Here is a 17,007-nt window from a genome sequence, read left to right as displayed (position 1 = left end):
CTTGTGAGAAACATTGATTCCAAATTTTTTTGAAGTGCGAATCCATGTTGTTTGGAATCAAGTTTCTATATCGCAGCCATCGTGATTCCTTGCTACACAACAATGCGATTCTACTTATGCTAGATGTTGATTCTACTTATGTTAAATGTTGATTCAAAGTATTAAGAAATTGTGAATCATGTTGTGAGGAAGCAATGTGAGCATAGGAAGAGCAGAAACCCTTCGATGTGTGCTCAATCATGAGTGAGAGCGACATGTATGAGAGCGTGAGAGAATTTGAAGTTGTTGCACACGGCAATAAAATCAAAATTTAAAATATGGGTAATATGTGAGCTAGTCTCCAACACATCAAAGTCATGCAGATGTGTTCAAAATATACAAAATCTTTACCACAGAATATAAAACAGTGTTATTTGATATAAACTAATATGAACCTCAGTTCTTGAAATTCAAACTCAGGGCTTCTCCATAATGGGCAGTAAGCTCTCAAAATTTTATTATGTAAATCTATTATTCAATATAAAATAACATTTGTATTGATGTATGTTGCCGTATTTGGTTTTCTGGATGAAGGCCTAGACAATCTAAACACATATTGAACATCAACACAATGTTAGTGTCCATATAACACTGGACAACATAACTTAGATAACAAAATCCCAGTTGACTTCTAGATTTTAGTTGCCGTTTGGGTGGCTTGAAGTCTTAAGAAAGTGAGCAAAAAATTACCTGGTTGAGGCCCAGCTTGGCTTGGCCAAAAATGCCTTCACTGGTTATGAGACGTGCAAGAAGGCCCCCACTACTTGCATTTGTAATTCCATAAGGGCTACTACAATAGCAATAGCCCTAATAGGACCCAACAGAACTTAATCCAATTATCTAATAAAGTTCAACAGCTTTGACCATGACTTTATATGCAGTTTTTTATTTCTAGTGATAGCTATGTTTGTCCATGAAAGATGCACATCTATGAAGGCCAAAATCGAGCAAAACAATTAAATTTAAATAAATATCAGTTGTGTATCATATAGAGAGAGTATTGAACACAAATAGAAGTTCACCCTTTGACAGAGAGTAAAAATTGCACCAGATTACCAACTAAACATCTGCAAGATCCACGATGTTCCAATCAGATTCAAACAATCAAAGGAATAGTCCAGCAAAGAAGTCTCATTTGCAGAAGACTGTTTCTTTCTTGAATAGTATTTTCTATTTTTTTCTTGAGGAAATTGTACCAGGAGACATCAAAAGAAAAGAATGCCATGACATCAAAAGACAACTATGCTATTCAACCAAAAAAAATCAAATATGATGCTAACTTCAAGGTACCGTATCTAACTCTGATTTGAAGTACCTATGAACAGTTATCTCTGCCACAGCCTGAGAGCAAATACATGTAAATATAAGTCAAATATGCTAATAGAATAAAAGAAGTAGCAGTATACTGATAAATACAAGTTACAAGGTAAATTGCAAAACTATTTTGTAATGAACTTATGAACTACTCAAAAGTGAGGACATAAGGATCATGCTTATTGAACAAGTGATGAGTTCCCTTTCAGACTACAACAATATGAAGACAGAGGTTCAGGGATAAAAGACCTAAAGTAACCCTCAAAAGAAAATCACAGAAAGTGGACAATGTTACTGCTGATACTACAGTACATCAATTGGATTAAGATGATAGACATAAGATTGTAAGATCATCCTTCAAAAAAATATAGAAAGGCCAAGAAGTGATATCTTTATCTAGGAGTAAATAGTACAAGACTACAAACCCCAGATTCCAGATATACACAATTTCAATATTCATTGGACACATAGGGAGAAGTTAGGATAAGTGGAAAGCAAATCCCATGAGAAGATTAAGCATCTCAACATAGTTCATCAGATCAAAAATATCAGATAAAGCACTCCAGAGACCACCACGGCCACTGGCAATAAAAGAGATCAAGGAAAACTAACAGATAAGCAAGTTGAAAAGTAGAACCCATTTTGAAAGTAGCTCATTAAGTTTCAAAACATCACTCAATATTCTACTGTGGGGCAGGATTACCTCATAGCCATTTTGTTCCTACTTGTCATCTGCAGATGAGGCATAAAGCTCTACAAAATAAAGAGGCATACTTCCTGTGCATTTTTCTCTCATCACTATCATCATCAAAGTCTTTTCCCAACTATCTACTTCTCTCTCAATGGTGCAATATAAGAGTATATAATGAATGATATTTGGCAGTTTCATGGAGAAGGCTCAAGTCATTCAATAACTACTACATTACACTGACTCTATTGATCTACTAAAGTCAACAATAAGGTGGGAAAAGTTACTTGTGTAACGAAAAAAAGGCAAGGAAAAAGACGCCCCTGCAGTCCAATACATCATAATTGTTGACAATCTCCCTGATGTTTGAGGTGCAAGTCCAGCACAACCAACTATCCGACCTGAATCCAGAATCAATCTCTTCTATTCTCTGTTATAACAGAGTCAAATGCTCCCTCCCTTCCTCATTCCTTAAAAGTTGTGATATACATCTCAAGTTACTTTAGGGTTATTTTCAGTTATTTTTAATTGTTTTTGTTTGTGGACCAGTGGCACTTTCTAGTAATTTTATTCATAGTTAAGTCATTTATTTTGAAAGCCACTTAAGTTAGAACTTTTGAATCAATTTATTATTTGTATAGACACATAAATAAAATAAAAATAGTGGTGCATGGGGCCTAGGAGACACATTTACATGATTTTCCAAGAAACAAATAGAGAAAAAGAGATTTCTTTTGAAGAGCTAGTTAGTGTTTGAAGAAGAAACATTAGGTTCTTAGTTTTTTGTTGCTTGTGCTTGAACTGAAGCTTGCTGACTTTACTATTTTCTTCAAATTTCCTACATCATTTTGGTATCAGAGCTCAGGTTCCTTCAATAACAAGGCCATGGAATTAAAACCAAGTTTAAGGTCTGCTGATATAGGGCAACGGTTTGCCAAATTCAGCCTAGATGTTGCTGATTTCAGTTAGTTTTAGTTGATTATATGCCTAGGGTTTGTGATTTCGATGAGCGCATGGATGCGAGAAAGGGCCATGGAAGGGGGGATTTTTGTAAACCCACTTCATGATCCCAGAGATGAGATTGAAGACATCAAAAGGTAAATTCAGCAGCTTATGCAGCATTGCGACAGTATTAGTCATGGGCAAGGTGATGATCTTTTGGCCCAAGAAGATCTTGAATACAACCGTTTTCACCATCACGTTCCGTGTATGGAGTCAAGTAATGAGGGCAGCGAAAGAAGGCCTAGACATAGGGTGCATTACTTTAGGGATGCCGATTTGAAGATAGATATAACTGATTTTGATGGCAAACCTCAACTTGCAGAGTTTATAGATTGGTTCAATAATGTAGAAAAGGTTTTTGATCATAAGGATGTTCCTGAAAATAAAAAAGTAAAAATTATTGCCATAAAATTGAAGAAAGGTGTCTGGGCATAGTGAGAACCACTTAGAGCTAAAAGGTGAAGAACAAGAACACCAAAATTAATACTTGGGAGAAGATGAAAAAGAAATTAAAAGAAAAATATCTGCTTGAAAATTATCTGCAATCCCTTTATCATAGGATGAATAATCTTCATCATGAGAAAATAGTTTAGAAGAATGCACCAATGAAATTCAGCAATAAATGATGTGGTAGTGCTACAATGATATTGGACTTTAGATAAAGCTTACAACCTTGCGGTTGAGGTTGAGGCTCAGCAAAGGCACCCATCATCAATGTGGGGCATAGCCCAGGGTAGTAGAAGTGGCTGTGGAAATGAATTTCAAGGTAAAGGTGGGAATTTGGTGGCTGGACAGAACTCATGGCCTGCTGGATCCTCCAAACAGCAGGATATTGTGGGTGTTGGAGCCAAATCTAGTCACCCAAATCGCCCAAACAACAACAGTATTAAGTGCTTTAAGTGTTTGAGAATCAAACGCATCTCTTCTCAGTTCCCAAATAGAAAATATGTGAACCTTGCTGACGAGTTTCTTGAAGAGGACAGCAAGCTGTCATGAAGACCTCATTTATGATGAGGAACTTCAGGAAGAAGACCAGCAGTGACATTTACTGACAATACGGAAGCTTAGGTGATCCGGCACAACACGATTACACCCTTAGTAGTAGATAACGCAGATTGGTTAAGCACTAATATTTTTCACACTCGATGCACTGCCTATGGAATGTTTGCAATTTATCATTGACAAGGGCAATTGTGAGAATATGGTTTCTCAAGAGATGGTAACAACTTGAAGATAGAATACTACCCAAGGCCATACAAGATAGATTGGTTCAAGAAAGGAGATGAGGCAACAGTTTCTATATGCTAAATTGTATCTTTTTTTTATTAGAAAGCACTATAAAGATGATATACTGATGCAGAAAAGTGGAAGGAATAGTAAAAATTAGCAATAATAGAGAAAAAGCATGGATGTAAATCAAGCCAATAGAATAACTTTCTTAAATTCTTTCCAATAACATAATCATCCCATAATGTGAGATACCACCTTTTATAAGCCTATGAAACCTTAAAATTAACTTAAGATCTAAGTAAAGAATTTAAGACTCAAAGATATCCCTAGAATTTAAGACTCAAAGAAAGCCCTAGACAATTTTAAAAATTCTAAATATACCCCCGTGAACAATAACCCATGAACAGTATTGTGAATGGTAACCCATGAAAGTTCTGTTAATAGTACTCATGAAAAATAAAAAATAAAAAAATAAAAAAAATAGAAACTAAGTGTTGGATATTAACCCCACATTATAATTCCGAAAGAATTAACCCTAATAGAAAAATAAAACATACACACACATCCATCAAATTAAAAATAAAAAATAAATTAAAATTTCGAATTACCAAGCTCTTGATCTCCATCATTTTCCCTTGGTTGAAGAAAACTCACCCTTGAGTTTCAAAATAAGCTAATGTGAATCCTCGTCTAGACACAAGGTCTCTCTCAACCCATATTGAGACTGATCAAAATATCCTAAAAAATATCCTCAAACACGTTGCTGAGGATTTTGGTGCATCCTATTATAATAGTGGTTGCCAAGAAATGTGTCAAGAAAGTGTTTTTTTTTGTTTTTTGTTTAATGATATTATGACTCCTTAGGCTGAGAAATAAACCAGAGAGCAAACTCAAATCCACCCTTAAATTACATATCATGGAAATAAAAGGGTTTTTACATATAATGGGGTTCGTGAGGAGTTCTGGGAACTTCCAATTCTCGTTACAATTACATCAACCCTCTATATAGGGTTGAACACTCTTGATTCGAGCCTTAAAGCTTACATACTCAGATCTAAGAAGACAAACATATACCTGACTATATGCAGGGGGTTGTCCACTTATGTTCTTCCTCGAACTGGGGGCTTCGAGTGAGTCAAGTTATTAGCAGTGTGCTTTCTCTTTCGGAATATCTCCTCACACATAGCAGAGAAATGGCGATATCAGGGGCCTTCCTCTACCTAACAATGCAAGGAAAATGTTGAAGTGTGATGTTGCCACTCTCTTCCCTCAGTCTCTCTCTCTTTATTGCGCCAAAGCTTAGTGTGGTGTGTGAAATCCCTAGGAAAAAATTCTTTCAATCAGTCCCCTTTTTTCATTGAAGAGCGGGGTTTAAATAGAGGTTGATGATGTCTATCCAAATCCTTAACCAAAACTAATCATCTCTCATGATAAGCGCATATCCTTGTTCAAACTTGAAAACACCTCCAGGTGATTTCAATAATAAGCTTTGTCCTTGTTTGAATTCAATCATGTCCCGATGCTTGAATTTGAACGTAAAACCATCAAGATTCATCACGATATTCTATGATAGAATCAAGAAAGGTGGTTATTCTGATCCATCGGCGGTCAAACTACAGAGCAGTTCTGACATGCCTGAGTGTTTTCATTGCCACTCTCTGATGACAAATCCTTTCATCATGAAATTTTGTAGTATGATAGAGGACTCAAAGATGAACACAATGGTCCAAACCTCACCTCAAACAGATCTTGGATGAGGAAGATATGGCTCGTCAAAGTTGACACATTTCTATTGCAGATTGCGACAGCAGATCTGAGGATTGTGAGCACATTCGCTCTCACCACAATGGATTATAGACCCTAGAGGTATGATAATTTTGTCGAGGGACTATGATACACACCTCCACAGAATTTGGGCTCAAGACTCATATATTAGAGAAATCAAGTAGCGATGGGCAAGCTTTTGCACAATTTTTATGGCTAATGTTGCAAAGTTTGCCACTTGCACATGAGAGATCCATAGGATGCATTCGGGGTAAAGACTCCATATATTGGGAGAAATCAAGCAGCAGTGGTCAAGCTTTTGCACAATTTTTATGGCGACTGTTGAGAAGCTTGCTACTTTCACATGAGAGTCCATAGGATGCCGCTCTCATATGATTGATAGGGCATTGAGTCAAGAATCTAATAGCCTAAGGCCCATGAGAAAAATCCTTATAGATTGGAAGAAATCTCAAATTTAGTGACCAGAGGTCATCCTGACTATCTGCTTGGCAAATGACGTGCAAGGGTCTAGCCACCAATGGATATAGATCAGGGCCCAAGCCATCACCTAATGATCTGAAACTCTGGGATGAGGGATATAATGCCTCAAATATGATTTCCGAATCAATTCCCCAAATATCATGTTGGGGTCATCAATCAAGGCATATCTTGGCTATCGACAGATTATAGATAATGAGCCACATGACGTTCAATATGTGTGATTCTTGGATTAAAGGCATATGAGACCTTTCTAAGTATATCAGCAAGGGCACGCCTAAATCCGATATGATTTGACAAGAGCATCCCTCAACCTTCTGCAATATGGGGACTTTAGAGGTAACCTGTCGTTTCAGGAACGAGGATTTCTCTAGTTTGGCTTTAAGAGGGATATTCGTCCTATCATAAGGTGCGGATGAATAGCAAAGAACCAGTTCTCCTTGATCAATGAGACCTTGGACCATATCTCTCACGGGCCAGCAATCTTCTATGCTGTGTGTACTAGAGTTATGGTAAGTGCAATGGGGTGCTCCTTGGCTGCCGCTACTCCTCATGACCCTTTCTAACTTCGAAAGGGCGATCAACACGCTCACATATATAGGGCACGGCTTTACAGCTAAAGGCGTAATTTTTGTCGTAAGAACTTCTTACCACCCTAGGGGACTCGTATTCATCGGACGCCAAGAACATAGGGTGGGCCACTGTTGTCCCTGACGCTGAAGCTTCTTGCTCGTTATACTTGAGCTTTTCCTCCTTGATAAGGTCTTCAATAATGTCTTTGAGTGGGAAACAATCCTTGATTACATGTCCAACCATTTGATGGTAAATGCCGTAATTGGGTTGGTCAGCTCGTTCGAACCTAATCTGGGTATTTTGGCAGGGATAATTCGATCATATCAGACACCAACAAGTTGTCCAGTATCTCAAGGATGTCGTCTCTATCAAAGGAATACTTTCTCTCCAGGCGCTCTTGGAGCGTTTGTCGCTTTCCTCTGGGTCCGCCTCCTTTATGTGTTCCCTACCCTCGAACAGCGGCCTATTGGCTGCCATAATCCTTTGGGATAAGGTAGTTCTTTCCTCTATTATTATGGGTCCCACTGTTGTAGCTACAGCGGTCTAACAGATTGCCTTTCAATTTTCCTTTATATGTATTCCTTCTGAGAGTTACTGGCTTAAGGCCAAGACTAAATCCCTCAGTAAGACTCTTGAGATTCATGGCGTTAGAGACCAACTCGCTAAATTTTTGCGGGTTAGATGCCTGCAGGTGTAGTGCAATTTCTAGCCTCATGTTCTTGATACACGTGTACCTATTGTTGCTCAGACAATGCAATAGCTTAGCCCACATTGAGATTCTGCCAATGGGCAATATATTGTTGCACGAGCTCATGCTCCTGCTTAGTATTGAGGAGCTCGAACATCTCTTTTGGTGTTATGGAAGTGTCAATAATGCATCTTGCATTTGTCTCCAAGTAAGTAATAACCCTGGTGGCAAGCAAGAGTATCAAGTAAAAGCTAGTCCTGACAATGATTAGACGAACTGCCTCATTAGTAGATATTCGTTGTTGGCACTATCAGCATAGACCTATATAAAATGAGCCACTATTGATGGGGTGACCCATGCCCGTCGAATTTGGCGAATTTCGGTCTTTGGTATCCCACTAGGAAGGGCATCTTGTCAACATAAGCTGAGTATTGTTTTCGGTATGCGTCTACCGGTCGTATGCCAGGAAGATGCAATGATCGCAAACTTTCCATTACCAAATCATGCACCGTTTCAGTTGTCATAGATGTGCTGGGCGGCCGCGGGGCCTATGTTATCACTTGTCGCATTGTAGGATTATTGGTTGGCGGATTCCCTACGCTTGGGTTAGAGGATTGTTGCCGACAAGCATCACCTGCGTGGTTGACACTTAGAATATTCTAAGGGCCTCTAGTTCAGCATTATGTGCCAGTAGCTCTGCTTCCTTTTGAGCCAGCATGGCTCTTAAGCATATTATTTCATTTAAATTTGGTCGCAGGTCATCTGTGCCACCAGCCATGATCACATTCGGGATGGGCTCCTCATTTTGTTGGTCAAACCCTTTTAATGGGAATCCAACTGACTCGTTTTCTAATGTTTGTGACCCTATTTCCAGTGGTTCGAATGATACCATTTGGGAGTCAAAGGGTTCTAACTGAGCTCTCTAAATCTTGGTCACACTCTGGGTGATATACTTGTGGCCGGTATGAACTTGACAATGCTCGTTGCCACCTTTCTTCTTTGAGGGACTGGGAGGCAGAGATCCTTCGTTGGACAACATGGACAAATGCCGTCAAAATTGAAGGCAACCTTGACATCTTGGGGCTTCTTATTCTTCTTGGCATCTTGGCCTCCAATAGTCTCTATCACATTGCATGAAAACACTTCAAAGAGGTCGTCCTCCATCTTATCTCTTGACACAGGGGAAGGTGGAAAATCTGCAAACATTCCCTTTTGGTTCGAAATGGTTTGAGCCTCTTGCGATCTCCGTCGTGCATCAAGATGTGATTGCACATACAAATGATGACGCTCAGCTCGCCCAAACATATTTCTGAAGTTCAGGTCAACAAGTCCAGCCCACATTTCATCTACAAGATTATCGCTTAGTTCAATAGCTTGTCATGCTTTAGAAGCAGCATGATTATTGAGGACCCTACATGTTTTCCTGAGGGCAGCTCTCATTCCTGACTTTTGCGAGCATGAGGGTTGGTCCAACACGACACTCAGCTGCTGGCACATCAATGGAGAACTTGACGTGGGGGATTGAATGCGAGGCACTGGCACAGACTTGAAAAAATATCTGACGGCCGGCCTTTGGACGGGGAATAGGACCAGGCAGGTAAGGTTTGACATGATGCCTGAGCACCGGTCTATGGAAATGGGGAATAGGTCCAAGCAGGTCAGGCTCAACAAAATGCCTGACCGTCAAACTTTGAGGATGGGGGATAGGTCCAAGTAAGGCTCAATATGATGTCTAACTGCAAGCCTTTGGGTACGAGGGATAGGTTGAGGCAGGTAAGCCCAACAGTATGCCTGACTGTCAGCCTATAAGGATGGGGGATAGGTTACAGCCAGCCTATGAATATGGGGAATTGGTCTAGGCAGGTTAGGCTCAACAGAATGCCTGACCGCCGGCCTTTGAGAATGGGGGATAGGTCCAGGCAGGTTAATCTCAATATGATGTCTGACCAGCGGCCTTTGAGAAGGTCCAGGCAGTTTAGGCTCAACAAGATGCCTGACAACCGACCTTTGAGTATGAGGAACAAATCCAGGCGGGTTAAACTCAGCAGGATGCCTGACCACTGGCCTTTGAATATAAGAAACAGGCCTAGGCAGGTCAAACTCGACAAGAGGTCTGACTGCCAGCCTATTTGTACCCTTTGACGAACGGGACATTTAGGTAAATGTGGACAGTTGTGCCATGACGATTGAAATTTCGGAATGCTGGCTCAGTGGACTCCTTGAGTGGCCAGCTTTATTTTGCCCCCCGTGCCTAAACCACGGGGTTGTTGGTGGAGAGGTCACCATTCCATGTGGAATGCTAATGCAAGCTTAGGATCAACGAATACAGCCCACTTATTCTCACGAGGCAGACTTGGTACACGAGCCATCATTGTTCAAACCTTGCTGCCATCACTCAACATACCATGCCACGACTTCCAACTTCAACTGGTGTGCCCTGAGATCTGTGGATGCAAGGAGCATCTGAAGGCCTATCTATCACTTGTGCTCGAGGTGATGGTCTGTAGCACAAGATCTTTCACAGCAACATGTCGAGTAGCAGTCTTGAATTAACAACTACAACCAGTCATTTTTTCTCATGGTAGGTTAGCGTGACTCGAGTTGGGCTGCTGCCTACTAAAATTTTGACTTCAACCCTTGATCTCTGAGTAACCTTAACCCGATGTTTTTGTGATTGATATACTAGCCCAGTTGTCCCCTTCAGCAAGGACCTCATAGCAAGTGACCCTTCTTTGATAACATTCATCTTTACCACCGTTGGGAGATTGCACGGGACCAATATGGTTCCAACCATGAAAGATGATACAAAGATAGCAATGCAAGAACCTTTTTAACGACCTATGTAAATAACACAAGGGACTGATCATCATATTTACAGAGAGAGTGACTATCATGTAGCACGACTTTAGATAGAGAAAATATTTCTTTTTCTAGACTTTACTAGAGATGAAGGGTGAACTCCTCCCAAGTGGAGTCATCAAAGATTTGGTTGCCCAGAAATGTGTAAGGAAAGTTTTTTTTTTATTTAATATTATGACTCCATATGAAGAAAAATAAACCACATAGCCAAAACAACTGGGGCCAAATTCACCCTTAAATTTCATATCATGGAATTTAAAGGGTTTTTATATATACTGGGGATCATGAGGAATTTTAGGAACTCCTAATTCCTGTTACAGTTTACATCAACCCTCTACACCGGGTCGAACACCCTTGATTCGGGCCTTGAAGCTTGCACACGCATATCTAAGAATACAAATATAAAGAACGATGAAAAATATCAATATCGGGGCATATATAGCCCATATACCTGACTGTGCACAGGGGATTGTCCACTTTTGCTCTTCCTCAAATGGGAGCTTTAAGTGAGTCAAGTAATTTACCAGTGTGCTTTCTCTTTCAAAATATCTCCTCACACAGCAGAGAAATGGCGATATCAGGGGCCTTCCTCTACCTAACGATGCAAGGAAAATGGTGAAGTGTGATGCTCTCACTCTCTTCCTTCACTCTCTCTCTCTCTCTCTCTCTCTCTCTCTCTATTGCGCCAAAGCTTAACATGGTGCATGAAAGCCCTAGGAACAAGTTCTTTTGAAAAGAACCCTTCTCCCACACAAGAGTGGGGTTTAAATAGATTTTCAAACAGTATGAGGATGGAGGGTGATGAAGTTTTTATCCAAATCCTTGACCAAAACTAATTATCTCTCATGATAAGCACACATCCCTGTTCGACTTTGAAAACACCTCTTGGTGGTTTCAATGATAAGCTTCGTCCTTGTTTGGACTCAATCATGTCCTGATGTTTCAATTTGAATATGAAACCATCAAAATTCCTCGCGATATTCTGATCCATCGGCAGTCAAACTGTAGAGCAATTTCGACATGCGTGAGTGTTTTCACTGCCTCTCTCTAACGACAAATCCTTTCATGAAATTTTGTAGAGTGCTAGAGGACTCAAAGACGAATATCCAAACCTCACCTCAAACGGGTCTCGAACCAGGGAGATATGGCTTGTCAAATTTGACCATTTTTACTGCAGATTGCAACAGTAGATCTGAGGATTGCGAGTACAATCACTCTCACCACAAGGAATTATAGACCCTGAAAGTATGATAATTTTGTAGAGGGGACTATGACACACATCTTCATAAAATTTAGGCTCAAGACTCTCCATATTGGGAGAAATCAAGCAGCAACGGTCAACCTTTTACACAGTTTTTATGGCCATTGTACAAAGCTTGCCACTTTCACATGAGAAATCCATACGAAGTCGCTCTCATATGGTTGATTGGGCACTGAGTCAGAAATCTAATGGTTCAAGTCCAATGAGAAAACTCCTTATAGATTAGGAGAAATCTCAAATTTAATGACCAGAGGTCATCCTGGCTATCTGCCTAGCAGACGACATGTAGGGGCTTGGTTGTCGATGGATATAGATAAGGGGTCAAGCCATCACCAAATGATCTGGAACACTGGAATGAGGGATATAATGCCTCAAATCTCCCAAGATTTTTGGATCAATTCCCCAAATATCATGTTGGGATCGTCAGTCAAGGCATATCTTAGCCGCCGACCGATAATGGATAATGAGCCAAATGACATCCTATGTGTATGATTCTTGAACTAGGGGCATATGGGGTTTCACTAAGTATATATGCTAGGACACACCTCAATCCGATATGATTTGCTGCGGTATCCTTATGGTCGACTGTCAAATACCTCTTCGTTGAAAAGCAACGGATTTGATGAAGACGTATCATAACATATCCGAACTCTTCCAAAATTATGACGAAAGGCAAATAGGAGCTTTGGGGGTATATGTCCCAGAGTGGTCTCAATTTGAGATGGTTTGATAGTCTTTTTATGATTGGTCGCTCGTCAATGTATATGAATTGACTGACAACCAGGACTTTTAAGGCATATAGGGACCTTCATATGATGAGTCCTAGGTTCATCTTACCCTGTTATTATACTTGTAGCGTGCCTTGCAACTATATTCCAGGAATTACATCCGTTGGTCTTGTATAATGATCCATCGTCTACCAAGGTGCATAGGCTTGGCGTCCACTCAACACTTATCTTCTGCATCACCCCCTTAGATTCATGTGCGGAGTGCTTTTAATATGAGTGATCTTGTATCGTGACTTCAAAAATACACCCAACCTTTCTGGAATGGAATCCTCTAATTGGAAACAAGAAGGTCAACCCATCATTGTTGAGAGCAATGAACGAAAATTAAGCCGCCTTGCCGCGTAAGTGGCCTTTCTTCAAAAACACCTAGTCATAGGCAAGGCGGCATGCTTTAGGCAGGTCCATCTAGGCGCCCGCCTAGGTGGCGTAAAAGGCGAGTGCCTAGGTGCCACCTCGCCAAATGGCAAAAAATGTCAGTCGGGCAATGTCTAAATTTGTCATTTTACCCCCTTAAAAGGGGGGAAAAGGGTTTTGGGGGGTCATTTTTACCCCCAAAAACATTTTTAGTGATATTCATCCCCAATCTTTTTGAGGTTATAGTGGTTGTAAAAGAGGGGATTTGGGAACGCAAACATTTTGGTTTGGCCCAATATTGATTCCACCTCAAGAAGGTTGGTATAATTCAATAGTTTTTATTAGGTTATGTATTTTTTTTTCACGATGTCTAAGAATATTCTTTGCTATTTGTATTTTTTTTGTGATACTTTGTGATATATATTTGATATGCCATTGTCTATTTGGATTACTATTCTCCCATTTTGATATGTAGTTTGGGACTTTGGGAAAACAATTCAATAAAAAGTCTATTGCCCCCAAACCGAATGAATATTATTTTTTACTTCCTTTTTTAGTTACATACATGAATTTACTTGTATGATTCATAAACCATAACTTTTCTCCCCATAATTTTTCTTATTAGTTAGTTTAACAATTGCTTAATGCTTATTAAATAATTACACGTGTAATATACTTTTTCGATTTTGTGTTATATCATTGCAATTTTGATGTGTATGTTTTACCTAGATTTATTTTTTGGCTTAATAAGAACTCAATATATTAAAGGGTCAATGTAACTATTATTTTTACTTCATTTCCTATTTGTAATTTTTTAGATGACCATTTTCTAATTTTTTTTGGATGACTAATTTGAAGTTTCAAATATTTAGACTACTAGTTGTAAATTAATTTTGCTTTTCTGTATCTATTTACAATTGTCACTTCTTGTAAATATTTTCAAGTTTGACTTTGTTGTTTTTGTGTAATTTTCAAGCTCAGGTGATAAGTTGATACTTGATAGATAAAGGTTGTAAGTGAAATGTCTTCCTCGGCTTCAAGTAAACAAAGTGATCCCAATTGGAAATATGGATGTTGTCCCAATCCTAGTGACAAGAATAAAGTAGCTTGCAAGTTTTGCAAAAACGAATACAATGTTGGCATTAATAGATTGAAAAAGCATTTGGCCAGCATAAGAGGGGATGTAGCACAACGTATTCAAGTCCCTGCGGAGGTTAGAAAGAGATGTTGGATAACATAGAAGGGGTCCAAATGAAGAAAGAACAGGTCAAGAAGAGATATCAAGACATGACGACCTTTGTAAACATCCATGGCATACCTAAAGATAATGAAGATGAAGAGGAAGAGGAAGGAGCCTCCAAAAGTAGACCAAGCACCATTGAGCATAAGAGACCTCGAACAAGAGGGCCTCTTGATACATTCTTCCCACATCCCAATCCAAATGTGGTGGTTTGCGAAAAAGAACCGATACAAAGTACTTTAGAGAGTCATATGAAGAAGCATGATAGAGAAAGGGTGAATCAGTATGTGGCTCGATGGTACTTTCAAGCGAGTCTACCATTTAACACTGTCAATTTAAAGAGCTTCCATGTTATGTTAAAGGCAGTGGGGCAGTTTGGCCCAGGATATAAGCCTCCTATACCTTATGAGCTCAGGGGACCTTTATTGAGGAAAGAGGTGGAATTAAACAACTGAATACCTAAAGGCCCACAAGGATGCTTGGGGCAGATATGGGGTGACTATTATGGCAGATATGTGGATTGATACGAAGTCAAGACGTGTTATGAGATTATGCATGGGAACTGTTTTTTTGAAGTCCATTGACGCATCCGATAAGATTCATGATGCCGCCTTCATATATGGTGTTGTGGATCAGTGTGCAAAGGTGGGGGCGGCACATGTTGTGCAGGTTGTCACAAATATGGCTAGGGCCAATATGGACGCTGCTAGATTATTGGAGGTTTTGAGGCCGCACATTTTTTGGACGTCTTACACGGCCCACTGTATAGATCTCGTGCTTGAAAAAATTGGTAAAAAGAAGGCGGTGCATGAGATAATAGAAAAAGTCAGAGCCATAACAGTTTTCATTTATAGTTACACCCATGTTTTGGCGACGGACGAGGAATTTTACGGCTGGGACTGACTTGGTGAGGCCAGGGGTCACCAGGTTTGCCACTTCATTCTTGTCTCTAGATTCTTTGAATAAACAAAGGGACAAACTTCGAACCATGCTTGTATTTGAAGCATGGAAGGGGAGCAAGTGATCTATGGAGGCCAAGGGGAAAAAGGTCAATGACATTATTATGTCAACCAGGTTTTGAAATAGGGTTCAGTTTTGCCTTGATATTTTTAAGCCACTTGTGAAAGTGCTTCCCCTTATTGATAGTGAAAGGGAACCTACAATGGGGCATGTTTTCAAAGCAATGGAGGTTGCTGGAGAATAAATCAAGCGGAACTTGAAGCAAGATGAAAAAAAGATATGGCCCCATATTGAAAATTGTTAACGACAAGTGGGATCTGCAATTCGAGAGACCCCTACACCTAACTGGGTATTTTCTTAACCCTGCTTATTTCTATTATGATCCTAAGATAGAGATAAGGAATTCAATAATGGTAGGATTTAACAAGTGCAATGTGAGACTCCACCTCGACTCAGATATCCAAGACAAAGTGTCTATAAAACTTGACTTATATCGTTACACAATGGGGACACTTTGGACGGACATCGCAGTCACGCATAGGCCAAAGATATATCCATGTAAGTTGAAGATGTATTTGTCATTTGAATTTAACTTTACTTTTCTAAATTCTAAACTTACATAGATATATGTACTCTATTTATTTTTATTGTTAAATGTATCATAGCCTCTTGGTGGGCCAACCATGGACAAACTGCCCCCAACTTGCAAAGGATGGCGCAACTGATTTTGAACTTGACTTGTACATCGTCCGGCTGCGAACACAACTTCAGCACCTTCGAGGTGGTGAATATTCTAGTTACCCTCATCTCCTATCAATTGCAACAATAACTTTATCGATACTTTCTTTTAAAGTAAAGAATTGTAATATGGAAATGGTATACAAAGAAACAAGTACATACAAAGGAAAGAAATAGACTCGAGCAGAAGTGACTGAACGGCCTTATTTTCATTTAGTACAATCAAAGGCTGAAGGAGCAACATCTAGAGCAGTTTCAAATTGAAGACCCCATACTTGTGAAAGATTTAGATCCAACAAGCGAGTGGTTGGTCGAGCCCAATGTTGGAGATGAGTCTGTATTCGAGGGAGAGAGCTTGACATGGACCCAAGTGCAAGAGGTGGCTGGTTTGGCATCGATCCCTATGAGAGCTACTAGATCCCAAACATAGAGAAAGGGAAAGTAAGTGGTCTAGGAAAAGGAAAAGGGGAAGGGAGTGCTCCAGGAAAAGGGAAAGAAGAAGGTGCAGACGAAGAGGACGATGATCATGGAAGAGGAGGATGCAGACTCAAAGGAGACAAGGGAAGAAGGTTTTTATGTGGAGGAGGATGACTCTGATGACGATGGCTTGGCATCATCATCAGATTCAGGTGGACTGGATGTCGGACGTCAACCGCGTGTTGCTAGTGATGATGAAACTCAACCTCATAATTGAGTTCATCATATTTGTGGGGCAAAGAAGACTTTTTGTAGTTTATGGGATTTGAATGTCGGATGTGACTTTTTTAATGACTTTTGAGTATCTGTTGTGACTTTGATTTGCAAGATTTGAAGGACATCTTGAGTTGATTTTATCTTTTAATGTTGCTTTTAAGTTTTAATTATTTCATTTATAGTGTAAAGTCGTAATTGTTTATGTTTAATATGTACTTCCGACTTCTTAACAATATATTATATATAAAAATTACTTATTAAATACAAAAGAGATAATTCTACATACAATAAAATGGGGAGGTGTGGGAGTCCAACTTA

The 17,007-nt window shown here is 39.6% G+C and overlaps 1 protein-coding gene across 2 annotated transcripts in view; it reads right to left on the bottom strand.

Moving 5' to 3' along the window:
• The window catches only part of LOC18447898 (transglycosylase), a 36,199-nt gene that overhangs the window by 13,680 nt on the left and 5,512 nt on the right, over positions 1-17,007 (bottom strand). The window contains exon 2 of one of the 2 annotated variants that reach the window (XM_088857931.1): positions 1,330-1,380. The exons of the other annotated variant lie outside the window; for it this stretch is intronic. Within the exon in view, the coding sequence (XP_088714057.1) occupies positions 1,330-1,380 (51 nt within the window). The remainder of the gene's footprint in view (positions 1-1,329; positions 1,381-17,007) is intronic. 2 annotated transcript variants of the gene reach the window in all.

Source organism: Amborella trichopoda, chromosome 2 (assembly GCF_054954075.1).
Source record: "Amborella trichopoda isolate Santa Cruz 75 chromosome 2, AtrichopodaSantaCruz75HAP2 v2.0, whole genome shotgun sequence".
NCBI classification, from domain to species: Eukaryota; Viridiplantae; Streptophyta; class Magnoliopsida; order Amborellales; family Amborellaceae; genus Amborella; species Amborella trichopoda.
This window is presented reverse-complemented; position numbering and strand designations above follow the sequence as displayed.